The sequence below is a fragment of the Corythoichthys intestinalis genome, chromosome 12 (genome assembly GCF_030265065.1).
Source record: "Corythoichthys intestinalis isolate RoL2023-P3 chromosome 12, ASM3026506v1, whole genome shotgun sequence".
In the NCBI taxonomy this organism is placed as follows: Eukaryota; Metazoa; Chordata; class Actinopteri; order Syngnathiformes; family Syngnathidae; genus Corythoichthys; species Corythoichthys intestinalis.
Window position 1 is genome coordinate 28,859,513 of NC_080406.1, and position 21,408 is coordinate 28,880,920.

The 21,408-nt window shown below is 40.6% G+C and overlaps 2 protein-coding genes across 2 annotated transcripts; both read left to right on the forward strand.

The window, feature by feature from the left end:
- The first annotated feature begins 1,589 nt into the window (after positions 1-1,589).
- Positions 1,590-9,795, forward strand: LOC130927217 (putative methyltransferase DDB_G0268948). Its single transcript, XM_057852880.1, has 6 exons — positions 1,590-2,074; positions 2,716-2,876; positions 3,088-3,304; positions 8,579-8,682; positions 8,771-8,908; positions 9,113-9,795. The coding sequence occupies exons 1-6, from the start codon at positions 1,964-1,966 to the stop codon at positions 9,213-9,215; spliced, it is 834 nt and encodes a 277-aa protein (XP_057708863.1). The 5' UTR covers positions 1,590-1,963; the 3' UTR covers positions 9,216-9,795.
- A 4,061-nt stretch (positions 9,796-13,856) lies between these two features.
- Positions 13,857-20,349, forward strand: LOC130927507 (putative methyltransferase DDB_G0268948). The gene is made up of 6 exons (XM_057853395.1): positions 13,857-13,973; positions 15,481-15,641; positions 15,851-16,067; positions 19,724-19,827; positions 19,925-20,059; positions 20,240-20,349. Exons 1-6 carry the CDS (start codon positions 13,863-13,865, stop codon positions 20,340-20,342), a joined length of 831 nt encoding a protein of 276 aa, XP_057709378.1. The 5' UTR covers positions 13,857-13,862; the 3' UTR covers positions 20,343-20,349.
- Positions 20,350-21,408: the final 1,059 nt, after the last annotated feature.

Sequence of the window (21,408 nt, forward strand, 5' to 3'; positions counted from 1 at the left end):
GTAGACAGAAGGGAACCAATGCATAAACGGGAACAATTTTAACAACTTTAACAGTTGATTCACAACATTAAATGACTTCCAAACATAGCAAAGGTTACAATGTTTTTTGTTTTTCTGTTTTTGTTTTTTTGGGGGGGAAAAAATGGGGAAAAAAAAAAACACGAATGGTAACACCAGTTACTTTGCCAAGCAACTAATTACTCTTACCTTCAGGTAACTGAGTTACTAACTCAATTGCTTTTTGGGAGAAGTAATTTGTAACTGTTATTAATTACTATTTAAAAGTAAGATTAACAACACTGGTCATAAAGATGAAGTCTGCAGAATGAAAAGTGACGAAAGCAGAGATTTTATTCTGCCAATTTGTTGCCGAACACAATTTGCCTGCAACTATTGCTGATCACTTCTCAGAATTAGCAAAAGAAATGTTCCCTGACACAAAGATTGCATCGGTAAGTTAATTTAATCAATTGACCTTTTTAATTCATAATTGGACACGCTAAAGAACTACCTTCAAGTCAAACTGAATTGCGAGCTATAGTGCCATGAAGTGTGGCCATCAAGACATGATAGAAATTGCCAAAAGTGCTACATACAAATATAACAAAAGTCACTGTTAAATTTTAGTAATCATGATGTAGCTGAAGATATTGATTGTTCTTTGATTGCACCAGGTTATATGTTACAATATTACTTATAAATTCATATTATTTAAAAAATTGAGTTTTATTTTTGTTTCATATTGCATGCTATACAGGGTGACCCAAAAAAAAGTTTACACTCAGTTGACTGCTTGTTTAAAAGCCATTGAAACATATCTAAATAGGTTGTCATGGTTAAGTGATACATTAAGGTCACTCAATGCAGCTGGTAATCTCTCGTCTCTACAATTCCTGTGCTTCTGCTGAAAATGAAGAAAACTTTAGCTGTACCTGAATTGCTGCGTGCTGGTCTGACACCTACTGAGATTGCAGCAAATCTGAGAATATCCAGATGTGCAGTCTACAAAGTTAAGAAGAAGCTGAAAGATACTGGAACAGCCTCACGAAAACCTGGGTCTGGAAGTGAAGATCTGTGCGGACCAAAAAGTTGATTGACAAGGGGATATGTGGCCACCCCAGACTCCAGATCTCAATCCCCTGGATTATAGCATATGGGCAACTGTGGAGGACAGTGCCTGTAAGAAGCCACAAACTTCTGTGGCAGCCTTGGAGAGGTCCATTGTTAGATCTTGGGAAAAGATGACAGCATCCTACATAAAGAAGACCTGTCAAGCGTTCCGCAGGCGCCTGGAGGCTGTTGTGACACTTAAGGGAGGACACATTGAAAAATAGAGTGTACTGTACATGTTCTTTACAATAATGTATAATTTGTGATTAAATTCTAATTCTAAGATGAATAATCATGGCATTTAAGTTGTATTATGGCAGTGTAAACTTTTTTTTTTGGGTCACTCTGTATACATTGTAAGATTAGTCACCAATTTGTAAGGGCATAGGTCACTATTTGTAAGATTGCTAACGGCCTCGGGTTGACAGGTATGCACGCGTCAAAGACTTTCCCTCCGGAACACAATATCCCCCACCTTCCATGGGTGAATTATGTAGAGAGGATGTAGTGGTCACTACAACATCGATATTCATGCTTTTGTTTTTGTTGCTTTTTGGGACAAAAAGATTATGAAGGCTCAAACTTGAATGGCAGCAATGGGAAGAAACCAAAACCGGATAAGAGTGAGGAGCTCCAGGGCATGTGAGGACATACAGTAGCTTCCTTTTTCTATTTTTTTTTTTTTTAGTCTCTGGTAAAGTGTCTGGTTCTGGGCATAGAGCCCTTTGAGCCACTCCTTTTGTGTGTGTGTGTGCGCATGTGCTTTTGTGCATGTAATCTGAATGTTGAGTGCAGTGAGACGCTCTACTCTCAGTTCCTTTAGAAACTAGTTTTAGGGGCCTCTCTACTAGTTATGGCTCACCGTCTGTTTGAAGGCAAAGAACATGCTGCCTCATATTGGAAGTATAGGATTTCTCCTTCAGATCACCTGATTCAACATGTGATAAATTTTGTGCAAAAACAGGTAGGAGCCTATATTTAAAACCTTTATTTTATTTTTATTTTTTTTGCTAGTAAAATATTTACACGTGTGAATGACTTATGGAATAGAAGTAATAACCGAGTCAGCATGTGATGACTGGTTGTAACAGAAATATATACATTTGAACTATAATCACCTTAGGTTTCAGGAGAACAAATACGAACAGAATCAAATAAACACGACCAATGCATGTGAATGTCTTGTCTATGCTATGTCTTGTATATGCTAATTTATCTGGCTGTGGTAATACTGCAAGTGCACAGTAGCATAAAGTTCAAAGTACACAGAAACCCACAATCATTGATAACTTATGAGGTGCTTAATAAGGTATGTAGAAATGCAGTGATTTCACTCAGAATGAGTCTATTCCATTGAAAAGCTAGCATCGGCCAAAGTTTTATAAGGTGATCCAATTATGGCTAATTTCAAATTTAAGTACAATGATGATTTATTGCTACCAAAGGTGGCGTGAACAGGACAAACATTAAACAACATGGCCTTGTTAACAAGTGGTTTACCGTGTATGTACAACACTACTTCATACTGAGGTCTTTGGAATACGTATGTTGATAGTTTATGCAATTTTATGTGGGAGTGATGGCCAACCAACATTATTTTGTCAGAGAACTGGGCCCTTATCAGTGGCTTTGGATGTTGGATGTGGCTCGGGTCAAGGCACGGTGCTGCTAGCCAAGCACTTTGAGTCTGTGGTGGGCACTGATGTGAGCCCTGCCCAGCTGGAGGTGGCGCTGCAGCATGCTAAAAAGCCAAACGTCACATATAGGTAGGTGAGCCGCAACTTACTGAGTATTCAAATTTTGGTTTTATAGGTCAGACTGTTTGTCACGTTTAACAGCTCTATTTTAATTCACCAGGTATTGATTGTTTCTCAGGATAGGACTCTTTTGCTGCTGAGGAACACGTCTTGATGGATATATAGTTGACTAAGCAGTACCCTGTATGTTAAATGTGTTTTCTGTTTTTTTGCAACTTAGACAGTGCATGGCGGAGGAGCTGCCATTCGCTGACAGCTCAATGGACCTGATAACAGCCATGTCGGCCTTCCACTGGTTTGACAGACCTCGCTTTCTTCAGGAGGTCTACAGGGTCCTGAAGCCTCGTGGCTGTGTGGCGCTTCTCAATTACACCATGGACATGGAACTGGAATATCCGGACTGCTCCCTGGACTCGCTCAACCAAGTGTGCAAAGAGGTGCTCACAAATGTTTAATCAGTTGGTCTATCTCAAAGGTATAGCCTGTTACTATGGCGACCAGGAGCTAGGCATCATAACCAGGGGTCGACTGGAATCAAAAAATGGCCCTGGCATTTCTTGTGTGTGGGTGTGTATCATATTTCAAATACTAAATGTTCACACAAAATCACAGCTAAATCTTCAAACCTGAATGATTGCTGCATCTGGTCCCTGCTGTGATCCAAATAAGGTACCCACAATTTGAAAATGAAAATGGGGGGGGGGGGGCTGTCTAAAAAGCTCAGTCGGTGCCGCATTTTAGTTTAATATAGCATACTAAAATGGAAAAATTCGAGAAAACATGTACAATTTAGTACAAGTATAAAAAATAAACCTACTTCAACATCAATGGCCTTAAACAAAACCTACAGTGCACATTAATATTCTTAATATAAATAGTCTACAATCCTTTAGCTTTGCGCATGCCCTCCCTGTGTCACTCACTTATGGGTTGGGACCCAAAAATTAAAGAGTTGTAACTTGTCTTTAAAATAAACGTAGGTTCAAATAAATACCTAAAATGGTATACTTTTTCAGGGGTTTGTATACAGTGGGGAAAATAAATATTTAGTCAACCACTAATTGTTCAAGTTCTCCCACTTGAAAATATTAGGGAGGCCTGTAATTGTCAACATGGGTAAACCTCTACCATGAGAGACAGAATGTGGGGGGAAAAAACGGAAAATCACATTGTTTGATTTTTAAAGACTTTATTTTCAAATCATGGTGGAAAATAAATATTTGGTCAACACCAAAAGTTCATCTCAGTAATTTGTTATGTACCCTTTGTTCGCAATAACAGAGGCCAAATGTTTTCTGTAACTCTTCACAAGCTTTTCACACACTGTTGCTGGTATTTTGGCCCATTCCTCCATGCAGATCTTCTCTAGAGCAGTGATGTTTTGGGGCTGTCGTTGGGCAACACGGACTTTCAACTCCCTCCACAGATTTTCTATGGGGTTGAGATCTGGAGACTGGCTAGGCCACTCCAGGACCTTGAAATGTTTCTTGCAAAGCCACTCCTTTGTTGCCCTGGCTGTGTGTTTGGGATCATTGTCATGCTGAAAGACCCAGCTACGTTTCATCTTCAATGCCCTTGCTGATGGATGATGTTTCCACCTCCATGCTTCACAGTGGGTATGGTGTTCTTCGGATGCAATTCAGTACTCTTTCTCCTCCAAACACAAGAACCTGTGTTTCTACCAAAAAGTTCTATTTTGGTTTCATCTGACCATAACACATTCTCCCAGTCCTCTTCTGGATCATTCAAATGCTCTCTAGCGAACCGCAGACGGGCCTGGACGTGTACTGGCTTCAGCAGGGGGACACGTCTGGCAGTGCAGGATTTGAGTCCCTGGCGGCGCATTGTGTTACTGATAGTAGCCTTTGTTACTGTGGTCCCAGCTCTCTGTAGGTCATTCACTCGGTCCCCCTGTGTGGTTCTGGGATTTTTGCTCACCGTTCTTGTTATCATTTTGACACCACGGGGTGAGATCTTGCATGGAGCCCCAGATCGAGGGAGATTATCAGTGGTCTTGTATGTCTTCCACTTTCTAATAAGTGTTGATTTCAGTTGACAGTTGATTTCTTTACACCAAGTGTTTTACCTATTGCAGATCAGTCTTCTCAGCCTGGTGCAGGTCTACAATTTTGTCTCTGGTGTCATTCGACAGCTCTTTGGTCTTGGCCATAGTGGAGTTTGGAGTGTGACTGACTGAGGGTTGTGGACAGGTGTCTTTTATACCGATAATGAGTTAAAACAGGTGCCATTAATACAGGTAACGAGTGGAGCCTCGTTAGACCTCGTTAGAAGAAGTTAGACCTCTTTGACAGCCAGAAATCTTGCTTGTTTGTAGGTGACCAAATACTTATTTATAACTCTAATTTGGAAATAAATTCTTTAAAAATCAAACAATGTGATTTTGTGCTTTTTTCCAACATTCTGTCTCTTATGGTTGAGGTTAAAAAAAAATAAATAAATAAAAAATAAAAAAAAGAAAGAAAAATCTCAATCTGAAGAGTTATAACGAGGAACTGCTTGAGGTATGTCAATTTGCATTTCAAGGCTTTATGAAAAAAAATTCTGGTTTAATCTTTTCTTTTTAATCATCAAAATAAAACAACTTTTACTTGATATTCTAATTATTCAAGCAGTAGTGTAAACCGTTGATAACAAATTATGCATTTATGACATAAAATTACAAACCAAATTCAAAGAGATATAATGATTAAACTCACCAAAATGGCTGTCTCCCAAAGCACTGTGCATTTTACGGGGGTTCACGCCAGGCAAGTCATAGTGGCATATTTTGGATTAAAATGCCAAGGTTACACTTTGCCTGAGAACGTGGATTTCACCCTGATCCTCTGTGTCTTTGTGCCCAAAAATAGTGAGCTTCAGGTGGCCAAAACAGAAGTGCCTGTAACCTTCACGGAGGCAGTGCTCAAAAACCTTTACATTCGTTCATTCTACACGTTCAGTCAGTTTGTCTGTGCATTGCAGCTCAATAAATAACAATAAATGCCACTGTCCAGAGTGACACATTTTGGGCTAAAAAATTTTTGCCTGACACACCCCGATCCTCCGTGTGCTTCTGCCCACCGATAATGCGTCTCGGGCGGCCACCATAGCTGCTCAAAGTGCCCGGGTGTTCTTCGCTGTATTCTTTGCTTCATTCTAAAAAACAACCATAATGGGTCATGCCTTGCCTGGCTCTGCCAGAATATTCTCCCTGTATTTTTCAAACACTGAGAAAAATAGTCTGGGAACCATCCCATTAACGGCCTTTTCGAGCAGGTACAAAATCAATCGACAAATCAGATTCGTTTATTTGCGTGACGTGTTCTTCACGAGCAACGTCACTCTTGCGCGCCGAAAGTCGTCTCCACAACACAGATGGTCAACGGGATAACCGAGAACATGTTCCAATCCGCAGTAAATTCTGTTTTAAATTACCAAAAACACAGCGACACGAGTCATTGACAATAGTCTGTCTCGCGCTAGCCATGTTGAATAAACTCCGCTCTCTTCGTATGTTTACTTCTGCGCGCAAGTCCCTCGTCCTTCCGTCGTCAGTTAATAACGTCACGTCTGCCCGTCTCTGATTGGTACACTCCGCTGTCTGTTTCCTGTGGCTTGCTCCGCCCTGGAAATTGTATCCGTGGGAATGGTGGCCAGACTCAATAGCTGGAACAGCGTTGAGTCTGGTGTACCAGGCAAGGTCATGCCAAGCGGCCAAGTGGGTTCACCGTCGTCAAGCTGCCTCAAAGTGCCTGATTTTGGAAAGTAAAATCAAAATTAGGTTTTACCAGGATCAAGTCAGCAGGAGATCGTTCAACTTCTTTTGTTTACATTATGTGGATGTGAGCCATAAAGCACCTAACCAATCACGACATGATTCTTCTAAAAAAAAAAAAACTGTCATTTTCAACCAATCCTAATAACCCTCTGTTTTAGTGTCAGGAAAACGCGGGCAGGCAGGTGGTGTGGACCCAAATGCAGGGAAACAAAAACAGCCAGGCAGGTGGCGGTGATCTCAAAAAACGTTTTAATAATAACTTGGGGTGTCAAACGATTAAAATTTTCAATCGAGTTAATTACAGCTAAAAAATTAATTAATCGTAATTAATCGCAATTCAAACCATCTCTAAAGTATGCCATATTTTTCTGTAAATTATTGTTGGAATGGAAAGATAAGACACAAGACGGATATATACATACAACATACTGTACATAAGTGCTGTATTTGTTTATTATAACAATAAATCCACAAATGGCATTATTAACATTCTTTCTGTTTAAGTGATCCATGGATAGTAAGACTTGTAGTTCATAAAAGATAAATGTTGTAGTTACAAATTATAGTAATTTTATATTAAAACCCCTCTTCATATTTTCGTTTTAATAAAATTTGTACAATTTTCAATCAAAAGTAGAGTTAATATAATAATAATAAGAATAAAAATAGCAATAATAAGAATTGAGTGACCAAACTCTGAGTAATGCCAATTCACGTTGCATTGTTGTTTAGCTGTGTGAGAATAGGGCCTCATTACTACAGACTGAAGTGCTTTTCTTTTTGTGAACATTATTTTTTTTTTGAGAGATAGCAATATTATTTTTGTTGTGCTTTCACTAAATGATACTTCTGTTTGTTGTGAAGGAGTTGCAGAAGCGTATGCCAATAAACTGCGCAGCCCAAAGAACGCCTGTGTCCACTGGCCTTTATAAAACATATATCTCTGTGCATATTTTACCCAAAATACAACAAGAGACACATAATTGCCACTAAAAGAAAGCAAACTTACCGAAATATGTGTGGAGCACAAAGCAACAGCATAAACGTCTCACAACTACTAATTCTCCCACTATTGGAAGGAATAACATTAGTATGGAACGGCGCTGTGCTGCCCCCAAGCACCCGGTGGCATTCTCTTCACTCTTAATGTCCATAAACGGCCTCATTGAAATCTGTTTGAGGCAATGCAAGAGCGGCTCATTCAGTGCACGCGTTAATTGCGTCAAATATTTTAACGTGATTAATTTAAAAAATTAATTAACGCCCGTTAACACGATAATTTTGACAGCCCTAATAATAACTAACAAAAACACAAAGTACAACCAAAAGTACTGGGGATCAAAAAGGCAAGGTTCAAACAAAACTTACTTTATCGGCGGGACTACTACATGAGGGCTTGGACAGGACTTCAACAATGACATTGACAATGACGCAACAAGGAGTGAAAAGAAACCGGGAGCTTTTATACACACACAGACAAGGGGTAACAACACAACGAGGAACAGGTGAGCACAGGAGGATGCAGGATGGAGGATACACTAGGAGCAGGCACAACAGTTGAAATAAATGGGCAATCACAGGGACAAGTCACACTAGGAGAAAACCAACACAAAACCTAACATTCAGTTTCAAAATTGGACCAACGTATGGGTTGCGTGCCACGATTGAGAAACTTTTTTAAAATTTTCATTTAACAGCGTCACCCGCCTAAAAGGCCCACCGAGAAGTGCCCTGCATGCCCGATGGCCAGTCCACCTCTGGTTAAAACAATCAAGCTCCATTATTTTACTAAGAATTTTTCCGACTCCTAAGGTGACTAATTTCTGACAAAAGCCATATATGCCATATGTTTCATATTTATTTTGTAGGGAAGCGTCCACATTCTGTAAAATTTAACAATGTTATTACGCTATTTCCATTTTTATCATCTCAGTTTTATGCAGCTTTAATTCCTTACCGCAATCCATGCCTTGGTCCAAGGTCTATTGATTTGTACCGGGAAGCCTACAATTCTATCCCTTATACCAAGAAAGAGTGGTAAGCGTGCAGTAACGTATGACGGGCCCTAGCGTGCCCTTAACCCACACAGTATGGAGGGACATATGTTTTCTTGTTTCCACTTCAGGAATGAGGGTGTGTGGGTGAAGCGGCCCATGCCCCTGAGCAGCTACATGGGCATGGTGGAATCATTCTCCAGCTATCAGGCCATGCTGAGGGAAGACCCTCAGAAGGCCGCCAAGCTCTCGCAGGACATATGTGAAAGGTATTCTGATTTGATTCTGAAAAGGAAGCTACAAAAATCTACGTGTTTTTTCTGTGTACAACAAAGGAAAAAGTAAAATTTCCATTATAGGTCCCCTTTGACTTCTCACAGAAAATGACCACTGACCCTGTCTATAATTTAATACTGGATATTGATGAGACATGGTGATGGACTCTGAGTGATTGTTTCCCTTCCTCATTCCAGGTTGATGTCTATCATGAAGGTGACCTCTGCAGAGACAGAAGTAGTGATGGGGGTCAAGTATTTTTACGTACTAGCGTGCAAAAATGGCCCAGATGACGTGTAGAAAAAGAAAACTATTCATAACACGAACATGTTTCAGTTTTTGGAAGTTTGTAAATTTCAGCAAATAAATACAGTATACACAGTATTACTGACTATATACAGTAATAAATCTACTAAATCGTGTGTCTTATTTTAAATGAATGCGTGGACATCTCCATTTTTTTATACTAAGCCCCCCCCCCCTCAGGGAGGGTGCAGAGCGATGGCAGGGGTGGCGCACGTGATCTCGGGGAACATACTTTTTTGCGGTACAAGAATAAAGTGTAATTGCCATCCACTCAGTGGGTGGCAGTGGCCCTCTCATTTTCAGAGTGTGCGCAGTGTTTTTGAATCAAACAAGAGCACACAGCAAAGAGTACTGGAGAAATGAAGCGCTAAGACAAGGAAATATGATGAAGAGTATGTACCATTTGGCTTTTGACTTTGATTTTTAATACAGTGGGAGAAAGATGCTTTGTCAGTGTTACATCAGTAAACCAGCGAGCACTGTTAGTATAATATTAGCCGGCATAACAAGTTGCTCAGTGCAAAATAACCCCACACCATAGCAAAGGAGCTGATACTGCCTGCAGCAAAAATAAAAACTGTCCCTCTCTCCAATGACGCTGTCATTTTTGTTCTATTAATTTTTGTTTTTTCGGTCAAAGTGTTTGGCATATTGTTCTCACTAGTTAATGTAGCTAATCAATTTGAAATGATTTTTTATTGATTTTAATAAATTTTATTTTTCAGTATCAAAAGGTCAAAAATGTTCCTTGAGTGCATTTTTACAGTTTGGCAGCGATTTTATTTTTTTTAAATACAGGCAAACTGATGCGCTTTAAAGTGCGTATTGCTTTATAGCATACACTAAAAGCATGTTTATTTTATATTCCACGCTGTGTTTTATTCTCCTGAATGAAATGGACCGCTTGGATGTGTGTGGAAGTGATAGTTTTATTATATTCAATTTTTGAATCCCGCGCCATGAAAATGAGTTACTTGCGGCTCAGGTCTCGGGTTTAGGACGAATGCGAATGTGCCGTCATTCGGGTCAGCATCTCACAATACAGCATTGCTTTATAGCATACAGATTAACTGCGGATTCAGCTGATTTTGCAGATTAATTTGTCTATTTTTCACATCACGCCAGCCAAACGGCTATAGGCTTTTGTAGCTGCACCAGGGAGAGGCGTGTGAGCCTTTTTGGGTTTTAGAAAGTTTACGTTCACCCCGTGATCAGCCAAAACAAGCGAGCGACATCTGTGGGACCATTGGACTTAGGAGGAAGTGAGTAAACATTGTGTTATGTATTATGTAAAATACTGGGATCATGGCACAAGTTTAATACGGAGGTGGCTTGCATTTTGTGGCTGACATGCTCCTTGCCCACCAAGAATGACACTTGGCCGACGGCTGGCGGCTTGTCGCACATCCCCCCGCTGGGAGAGCGCTATACTCGGCTTATTGCCCTCTTCGTGTGCAAGGTGTTCAGTCAAATTCTCCACCTGATCAGAAATTGCAACTTTCCCAGATAGCAGACCGACATTGAATAAATGTTGATTTTCTATCAAAATCATCAGTATGGTTGACATCCAAATTTTCGATGTCAAGTGACATTGAAACAACATCGTTCTATGGTACGTCAGGCCTTGGTTGGGTTAACATTGTTTTATAGTTGATGAACTAATGTTGACAAATAGATTATTTAGGATTGACCGTAAAATATGATTGAAAAGTCATTGAACTATGGATGAGCGTTTTTGTCGAAAACAACATTGATTCAGCGTTGTTCCATTATTAATAATCGAAATGACATTAGGTTTTGTAAGGATTTCAACGTTGAAACAACATTAATTCAGGGTGCAAAGTGATGGTGATTCAACAATATAAGATCGACAACGGAATGTTGCTCCAACATCTTTTCAATGTCGGTCTGCTATCTGGGTTGTGTTAAAAATTGCCGCAAATACAGCGATTACAAAGTAAACACTTCAAACCTTCTTTAAATAAAGGACTATTTACTTATGTTTGATCATGGACGGACATGTAGAAAACTTCTCCTCAGACACAGACACATCCTGCCATGTTAGCTGCACAACAATTGTACGCCGCTCTAACTGTTTATGTCACCGTGTAGTTAAGCACTAATTTACGCCATATTCGTCTCAAAATATGATTCTAATTCACATAATGATGCTATTCAAGACTTTTTCTCCTGTTGTAGGCACTTAAAGACTTATCTGTTACAAACAAAACAATGTTAATAAAGTAATATTTTATTGTAAGTTGATCTACTTTTTTTACTTGAAAATTAAAAAGGGCACAATGTTATGCAGAGCTGTAATTATAGTCATAATTTTATAGACTAGTGATACTATTTACAGTGGTGGCAGAGAGTGACGCAAACGGAGGACGCAAAACGTTTACGTCATCCGGTTAAAGAAAATAATTGAGAAGCACTGTACTAAGCCGACTGATAAGCATCTAGATAAATCTGATTTGTAGTTTAATTCAAAAAGTGAAAATAATACATAGATAGCATATTTATTTAAGTAGCTATAATGGAAATAATAACGTGCTCGTGTGTGTCGGGGAACAGGGGGGTGTGCGTGTGTGCATTCTTTTCTTTATACATTCATACATTACATTATACATTTCTTTGTATAGTTTTCTTTTTCCAAATTGACCATTGCCTGGCACAAAACGACTGAACGGAAAGATTGGGAGGACGGCCAGGATGCCACCCATGGGAAGGGCAATGGAAGACCGAGTAGGATGAACGGGTGGACATCTAGGACGTGGAGCGTGTCGTGCAGCACCACCCAGGCATGGCCAGAAAAGCGGACGACCAGAGAGGCAGTATGTGTTTGACTGGCGGAATGAACCAAGCCAATCTGTGGTAGTAGGGGCGAAGGAAGCGCCGAAACCAGAGTTGAAGTAACAACCTCGTCTTCTAAAAGCAGCAAAACAGGAGAAAGTCGGTGGCGGCATTAGCAGGCACTGGCAGAAAAGCAACACGGGAGACTTCTGGAGGCGCTGACACTTGAGCGAGGTTAGCGGCAGCGTCCAGCGACGCTGGCACAGAAGTGACATCAGTGGAGGCCAGAGACGTAGGCACAAGATCGACGTCAGCGGTGGCCAGAGATGTGGCGGCGTTGAGAAGGCCAGGAACTGACACAATGGGGTCGTTGAGAAGTACCGACGCTGAACCAAGCAGCAGTGGTGCTAGAGGCGAGACGGGAAGGTTGAGCTTTGGTAGTGCCAGAGCGGTAGCAAGTTGTGACGGCACAGGAATTGGGACAGGAGCATGACTGCGAGGATCCGGGGCTGAAGCTCCACCATTGTCGTCGGGAACCACGGGCAGCTGGGCTCTCTAAACGGGCACCTTGGGTGTCTCTGAAGTCGTTAATGTGTACAATGGTTTAAAGAGCCTAAGAAGGTGCGCCTTGAGCCCCATATGCTTGTCCTCCTTCGGGCGAAAGACAATGAAGCACTGAGCTTTGACTGCCGCCAAGTACCCAAGCGCAGACACCATGTGGTAGAAGTACATGGAATCGTTGGAAATACCACAGAGTGCAAACTGCGCCTATGCACACACAAACCACGTGGCCGCAGCAGACTCAGAAAACATCGGCAGCTCGTGAAAGCCAATGTCCGCCATTTCGTACAAAGTTCCTACTAAGCCTCGTAGTGTTAGGTTTTGTTTGGTTCCCTCCTAGTGTGTTCCTGTGATTGCCCATTGATTTCACCTGTTCTACCTGCTCCTAGTATATCCGACAACCTGCATCTTTCTGTGTCACCCAGCTGTTCCTCGTTGTCTCGTTACCCCTTGTCTCTGTGTGTATATAAGCTCCCAGTTTCTTTTCACTCCTTGTTATGTCATTGTCAATGTCTTCGTTTATGCCAGCGTCAATTTTGCCTGTTCCTACGTCACAGCCCTCGTGTTCCTCTGCCTAGTAAGTTTTTGAGACCAGTCTTTTGCCAGTACCCTGGGTTTTGTTTGCAACTGTGTTTTTTGGGATCACCTCAGTTTTAGTTTGTACTTTCTGTCGGCTATAATTAAATAACTTTTGCACCGCCTTTTTGCCTCGCTTGCCTTTCCCTGCACTTGGGTCCACACACCACCTGCCCGCCCGCATTCCTGACATGTAGACTTCGGTGAGGCAGTCGCTGGAGTCACCACTGTAGCGGATGATGTGCGTGAGTGAGTCTGAGTCGGGGTGTGGCATGTCGGCCTCTCGTGTCTCCAGTCCCTCTGACCCGGAAAACACGCGTCAAAGAGTTTTCCTTCAGAACACAATATCCCCCACCTTAATTTCGTAGGTGAATTTTGTAGAGAGGATGTCGTGTTCACTACAACATCGATATTCATGCTTTTGTTTTTGTTGCTTTTGGGACAAAAAGATTATGAAGGCTCAAACTTGAATGGCAGCAATGGGAAGAAACCAAGACCGGATAAGAGTGAGGAGCTCCAGGGCATGCGATGACATAGCTTCCTTTTTCCTTCTTTTTTTAAGTCTCTGGTTCTGGGCATACAGGCCTTTGAGCCACTCCTTTTGTGTGTGTACGCATGGGCTTTTGTGCATGTTATCTGAATGTTGAGTACAGTGAGACGCTCTACTCAAAGTTACTTTAGAAACCAGTTTTAGGGGCCTTTCGACTAGTTATGGCTCACCGTATGTTTGAAGGCAAAGAACATGCTGCCTCATATTGGAAGTATAGGATATCTCATTCGGACCACCTGATTCAACATGTGATTAATTTTGTGCAAAAACAGGTAGGAGCCTGTATTCAAAAAAACATTTTTTTTTGCTAGTAAAATATTTACACGTGTGAATGGAATGGAAGTAATGAACAAGTCAGCATGTGATGACTGGTTGTCACATAAATATACAAACAAATACAAAAAAATACAATGCATGTGAATGTCTTGTCTATGCTATGTCTTGTATATGTTAATTTATCTGGCTGTGGTAATACTGCAAGTGCACAGTAGCATAGAGTTTAAAGTACACAGAAATCCGCAATCATTGCTAACTTTTTTTTTAGGTGCCTAATAAGGCACGCAGAAATGCAGTGATTTCACTCATTCTGAGTCTATTCCATTTAAAAGCTAGCATTGGCCTAAGTCTCATAGGTTATCCAATTATGGCTGATTTCAAATTTCAGTACAATGATAATATATCGCTACCAAAGGTGGCGTGAACAGAACATTAAACAACATGGCCTTGTTAACAAGTGGTTTACAGTGTATGTACACTAGGGTGACCATATTTTGATTTCCAAAAAAGAGGACACTCAGACCGGCCTCAAGATACTTGAATTTTACTCGAAGTTCACTCAAAGATGCCTATATCATTTTAATATATTTAAAGTGTGCCCCCTCACTCTGGATGGACAAATATAATAATAAATAATGACTAATATATATTTGTATATAAATATACTGTATATATATAAATAATGCGGACCCATGGAATGTAGTCCAGTCAATACACATACACACAGTAGGCTATGTGCCGACTAAACATTTTTATAAATGACTATCCCGGCAATTGTCTTTGTCAAATTGTTATTCCCATTCAATTGATATTCTCATTCAGTGTTCTAGATGGCACACAAACATTAACCGAAATAAACTGACAAACTATTCAACCAGCATGTTTCCAAACGTAGAAGTTCAAAACTACGTTTCCCATAATGCCCAGCGTGGCTTAGCTTACTGATAGCTAGCTGAGGCAAAAATCAAACTTTGCTATAAAAGTTTACAATCATCGGCAGCGCAACAATGAAACACCAAAGGGGATTTTACAGTCAAAGCTCTGACAGAAGTCAACAGCTGCCATTATATACGTATTTGTCGTAAAAAACTTAACAACTGGGCAGGCGTTGTGGCAAAATCGTCAACCCAGTAGATGGCGGTAATGCCTCATGTCATGATAGGGGTAAACTGCCAACAAAAACAAGAAGAATTACTCCTTCCCTCCCTACTACTAGGAGCCATGTCATCGCAGGCAGGTGCTGCCACCCAGCGGCCGGGCCCGGAGGGATTCTCTTCAAATTGGTCCCGTGAAAAATCACAAAAACCGGACATTTTTATGAATTTATAATACCCGCCCGGACGACGAGGATACTACGTGAAAGTAGGACTTGTCCGGGCAAAAGAGGACATTTGGTCACCCTAATGTACACCACCACTTTATACTGAGGTCTTTAGAATACGTATGTTGATAGTTTATGCAATTTTATGTGGGAGTGATGGCCAACCAACATTATTTTGTCAGAGAACTGGGCCCTTATCAGTGGCTTTGGATGTTGGATGCGGCTCGGGTCAAGGCACGGTGCTGCTAGCCAAGCACTTTGAGTCTGTGGTGGGCACTGATGTAAGCCCTGCCCAGCTAGAGGTGGCAATGCAGCATGCTAAAGAGCCAAACGTCACATATAGGTAGGTGAGCCGCAACTTACTGACTATTCAGATTTGTTTTTATAGGTCAAACTGTTTGTCACGTTTAATAACAGCTCTATTTTAATTCACCAGGTATTGATTGTTTCTCAGGATATGACACTTTTGCTACTAAGGAACGTGTCTTGATGGATATTCTCGACTAAGGAGTACCCTGAATGTTAAATGTGTTGTTCTGTTTGCAACTTCAGACAGTGCGTGGCGGAGGAGCTGCCATTCGCTGACAGCTCAGTGGACCTGATAACAGCCATGTTGGCCTTCCACTGGTTTGACAGACCTCGCTTTCTTCAGGAGGTCTACAGGGTCCTGAAGCCTCGTGGCTGTGTGGCGCTACTCAATTACACCATAGACATGGAACTGGAATATCCAGACTGCTCCCTGGACTCGCTCAACCAAGTGTGCAAAGAGGTGCTCACAAAAGTTCAATTAATTGGTCTATCTCAAAGGTATAGCTAGTTACTATGGCGACTAGGAGCTAGGCATCATAACCAGGGGTGGACTGGATTCACAAATTGGCGCTGGCATTTCAGCACCCTTTTGCAGGTGTTTTAAATGACACATGTGGCAAATGTGTACATAACTGAAGCTTTTTGCTGTTTCATAATAATTCCTTGAAGTTTGTGATTAAAAAAAAGAAAAAAAAAAGAGAAAAATCTCAATCTGAAAAGTTACAACGAGGAACTGCTTGAGATATGTCAATTTGCATGTCATGGCTTTATGAAAAAAAATGCTGGTTTAATCTTTTCTGTTTAATTGCCAATATAAAACAACTTTTACTTGATATTTCAATTATTTAGGCAGTAGTGTAAACTGTTGATAACAAATTATATATCATGAGATAAAATTACAAACCAAATTCAAAGAGATATAATGATTAAGCTCACCAAAACAGCTGTTTCCCTAAGCACTGTGCATTTAGGGGGGTTCACGCCAGGCAAGTCATCGTGGCATATTTTGGGTTAAAATGCCAAAGTTACATTTTGCCTGAGAGCGTGGATTTCACCCCGATCCTCTGTGTCTTTGTGCCCAAAAATAGTGAGCTTCAGGTGGCCAAGACAGAAGTGCCTGGAACCTTCATGGAGGCGGTGCTCAAAAACGTTTACATTCGTTCATTCTACACGTTCAGTTAGTTTATCTGTGCATTGCAGTTCAATAAATAACAATAAATGCCACTGTCCAGAGTGACACATTTTGGGCTCAAAAAATTTGCCTGACACACCCCGTTCCTCTGTGTGCTTCTGATTACCGATAGTGCTTCTCGGGCGGCCACCATAGCTGCCCAAAGTGCCCGGGTGTTTATCGCTGTATTTTCATTCTCAAAAACAACCATAATGGGCCCTGACAAGCGGCCAAGTGGGTTCACAGTCGTCAAGCTGCTTCAAAGTGCGCCATTTTGGACAGTAAAATCCAAAATTAGCTTTTACCACGATAAAGTCAGCAGGAGGTCATTCAACTTTCTGCATTTACGTTGTGTGGAGGCGAGCCACAAAGCACCTAACCAATCACGACATGATTCTTCTTCTAAAAAAAACCCTGTCATATTCAACCAATCCTGATAACCCTCTCTTTCACTTTCACAATTTGACCAATGAATGGGCTGCGTGCCACGATCGAGAAACTTTAAACAAAAAAATTCATTAAACAGCGTCACCCGCCCAAAAATGTGTGTTGGCTAGGCTTGCCACACATCCCTTGAAATACGGAATCGTTCCGTAATTGGGAATTAAAAGTTGCGTTCCATTTCAGACCAATACGGAATGCAGTTTATTCCCTATTTCACAACTGTCCCATGGGGCGACCCCGCGCGACCCGTGGCTCCGGCGGCAGGGAGGGGCGGGCGTCGGTGCGCCCAGCCCATGCACGTCTGTCACACACAAACACATAACTGCGCTCATGAGTGAACACTGAGTCAACAATAATGAACAAAAATAGCAGGAGATATTAAAGACAGCAAGATGGTTATCTGCCTGCCCGCTGCTGTCTGCCCAGCACTGCGCTCCACTTCCGGGTTCGCTGCCTAGTTACCTCGCTCGCTCTGCTCAATGCACCGCCCCGCGCATTTTCAAAACAAAGATGTCTTCAAAAGCAGACGCTCAGGAGTCAGGACACCCCACCTCATCCTCAAAAGAGGAAATGTCTCCAAAAAATAGACTGGAGTGGGAAGAGGGTAACCCGTGACTCGATAGTCACTGAGGATGATTATAAAGCGAACTGCAAGGCAGGGAGGAAAGTTTTTGCAGTGTCTCACGGAGGTGTAAAACAGCATGCTGCAGTGGACCTCCACAAACGGTATATAAGATCCCAGAAGAGCTTTCGTCACAATTCTTTGTACCTGAAACATCCCCTGAGCTTGATTTGGTATGTTATTATGCTCTTGTATATGGCTAACATATAGGCTATATTTATATTTACCTTCATACTGTATATCTTGCATTGATAGGAGGTTAGCTAGGTTATTTCAGTTGCTACTATGGTTGATTATTTTTTATGAATGTTCTTTTTTTTGTTTTTTGAAACATGCATTTATTTTTGTTTTTTTAAACATGCATTTATTATCAATCAATATGAAATGGATTTATGTATCCATAAAGAACATAATATTTTGTTATGCTAACTAATGCTCCTCATTTGGAATTATTCCTAATAGATGAACAGCAAATAAACACTGAATAAATAGTCTTACTGTGAATATATACTATCTATTGAATGATTAATAGTGATACCAAAATTAAAGCAATAATTTTACATCATCCCATGCCTACCCTCTAAATTACTGCAGCTGAGGTGACACAGGTATACCACACAGTAAACGTGGCCAGAGCTACAATAGTGCTGCCTGTGGACACAGGCTCAATCAGAAGATTTTTATGTGATTCCAAAATGGTGAAGAAAATGACTTTGGGGAGAGCAAAGCAAGAGGCATTGTTGAAACAAGTCCTGGGTCCAAAGGCAGTGGGTGATGTGCTCAAGATCTTGACGTCACCCATCCCATTCTCAATACAGACCGATGCCTCGAATAAATTGAGCAGGAAGATGTTTCGCCTTGCTGTCCAGTACTTCAGTCCAGAGTCTGGGGTCACCAACAAAATGCTGGACTTCATAGAGAATGCAGACGAGTCAGTTGCTGGAATTGTAGCTCTCATGGAACATTCACTTAAGAAATTTGGCTTGTCAATGGTTCACGTGACTGGATTCAGTGCCGACAACACAAATGTTAATTATTATTTTCATAACTTCGTTTTCACTAACCTGCAGAAAAAAACACAATACAGTCTGCTGTAAGGAAACTGCCATGCCCACATAGTGCACAATACAGTTTTCTCATCTAAAAATAGATACATTTCTATGCATTTTAGGAGTTTTGGGGATGTCCCTATTTTTCGCCTGTAAGGCTTTGGGCACGAGGGGGGCGTATTTCTGAAAGGTGGCAACCCTAGTGTTGGCCCATCGAGAAGTTTCCGGTATGCCTGATGGCCAGTCCACCCCTTGTTACAACAAACCAAGCTCCATCATTTTCCTGAGAATTTGTCCGACTCCTCAGGTGACTAATTTCTGACAAAAGCCACTAGCAACAACTATGATTTTCTTTTTGCAGTGTTAAAACCACAATGATTCCAATATCCCCTTATCATAGTCATGATAGTGGTTTTGTAAGACAGCCGTTGCTTAACTCATTCAGTGCCAAAGAAGTGTTTACGAGTCTTTTTTAATCCAAATATTCTGTGCCAGACATATTCAGGTTTCTAAATTCCTTTTCAAACGGGATTCACAAGGGAGTGTCTGAAGCAGCTCTAATGTGAATTCCAAACTTGTAGACTAGTTTATGAGAGAACGTTGCCAACAGAATGCAGATAGAGCAGTTTGTTCTTTACAACTCATTCTTATGTATTAAGAGAACATCTCACTGTTCAGATGTTAGAGATATCATGAAAGTAAAAAATATTAGCATCAAAGTCACTTTTCTGCTTACTGTTTATGTTTCACATTTAGTTTTGGTAAAGAGGCGTCCAGATTCTGCAAAATTTAACGATGTTATTATGCTATTTCCATTTTTATCATCTCAGTTTTATGCAGCGTTAATTCCTTACCGCAATCCTTGCCTTGGTCCAAGGTCAATTGATTTGTACCGGGAGGCCTACAATTCTATCCCTTATACCGAGAAAGAGTGGTAAGCATGCAGTAACGTAGGACGGGCCCTAGCGTGCCCTTGACCCACACAGTATGGAGGGACATGTTTTCTTGTTTTTTTTTTCTTCTCTCTTCAGGAATGAGGGTGTGTGGGTGAAGCGGCCCATGCCCCTGTGCAGCTACATTGGCATGGTGGAATCATTCTCCAGCTATCAGGCCATGCTGAAGAAAGACCCCCAGGCCACCAAGCTCTCACAGGACATATGTGAAAGGTATTCTGATTTGATTCTGACAAGGAAGCAACAAAAATCTACGTGGTTTTTCTGTATACAACAAAGGAAAAAGTAAAATTTCTAATATAGGTCCCCTTTGACTTCTCACAGAAAATGACCAATGACTTAATAATTTAACACTGGATATTGATGAGTGATTGTTTCCCTTCCTCGTTCCAGGTTGATGTCTATCATGAAGGTGACCTCTGCAGAGACAGAAGTTGTGGTGGGGTTCAAGTATCATTACGTACTAGCGAGCAAAAATGGCCCAAATGACATGTAGAAAAAGACTATACGTAACACAAACATGTTTCAGTTTTTGGAAGTTTGTAAATTTTAGCATATAAATGAATATATACAGTAATAAATCTGCAAAGGTGTTTTATTTAATATGTATGTGTGGACATCTCCATTTTTCAAATCGGTGGGGTGCAGCGCGATGGCGGAGGTGGCGCACGTGATCTCGGGGAACATACTTTTTGTGGTACTAGAATAAAGTGTAATTGCACATCCACTCAGTGGGTGGCAGTGGCGGTCTCATTTTCAGCGTGCACGGTATTGAACAAACAAGAGCAAAGAGTACTGAAGAAATGAAGAGCTAAGACAAGGAAATATGATGAAAAGTATGTAGCTTTTGGCTTTGACTTTTAATACAGTGGGAGACGAAGAAAGACGCTTTGTCAGTGTTACATCAGTAAACCAGCAACCACTATTAGCATCATATCAGGTGGCATACCAAGTTGCTCAGTGCAAAAACAGAGCTGTTACTGTATGCAGCAAAAATAAAAACTGTCCCTCTCTCCAAACACACTGTCGTTTTTGTTGTATTCATTTTTATTTTCATGTAATTTTCAGTCAAAGTGTTTGGCATTTTGTTCTCATTAGTTAATGTTGCTAATCAATTTGAATTTTTTTTTTATTATGTATTGATTTTATTACATCTTATTTTTCAGTCTCAAAAGGTCAAAAATGTACCTTGAGTGCGTTTTTACAGTTTGGATGTGATTTTTAATTTTTTTTTTTTTTTTTTAAATACAGGTAAAATGATTGATTTAAGATGCTTTGATGCTTTAAGACTTATCTGTTACGAACAAAACAATGTATATAAAGTTATATTTCATTGTAAGTTGATCTATATTACTTTCCCCCCTTGAGTATTAAAAACGGCAAAATGTCATGCAGAGGTGTACTTATAATAATAATTTTTATAGACAATGATACTATTTACAGTTTATTTAGTTTATTGTATTTAGTTTATTTACAGTTATTTACACTTTTCTTTCTGCATATTTGTATATTTTTCTTTTTTCAAATTGACAGTTCCCGGAATTATAATAATGCAAAATATA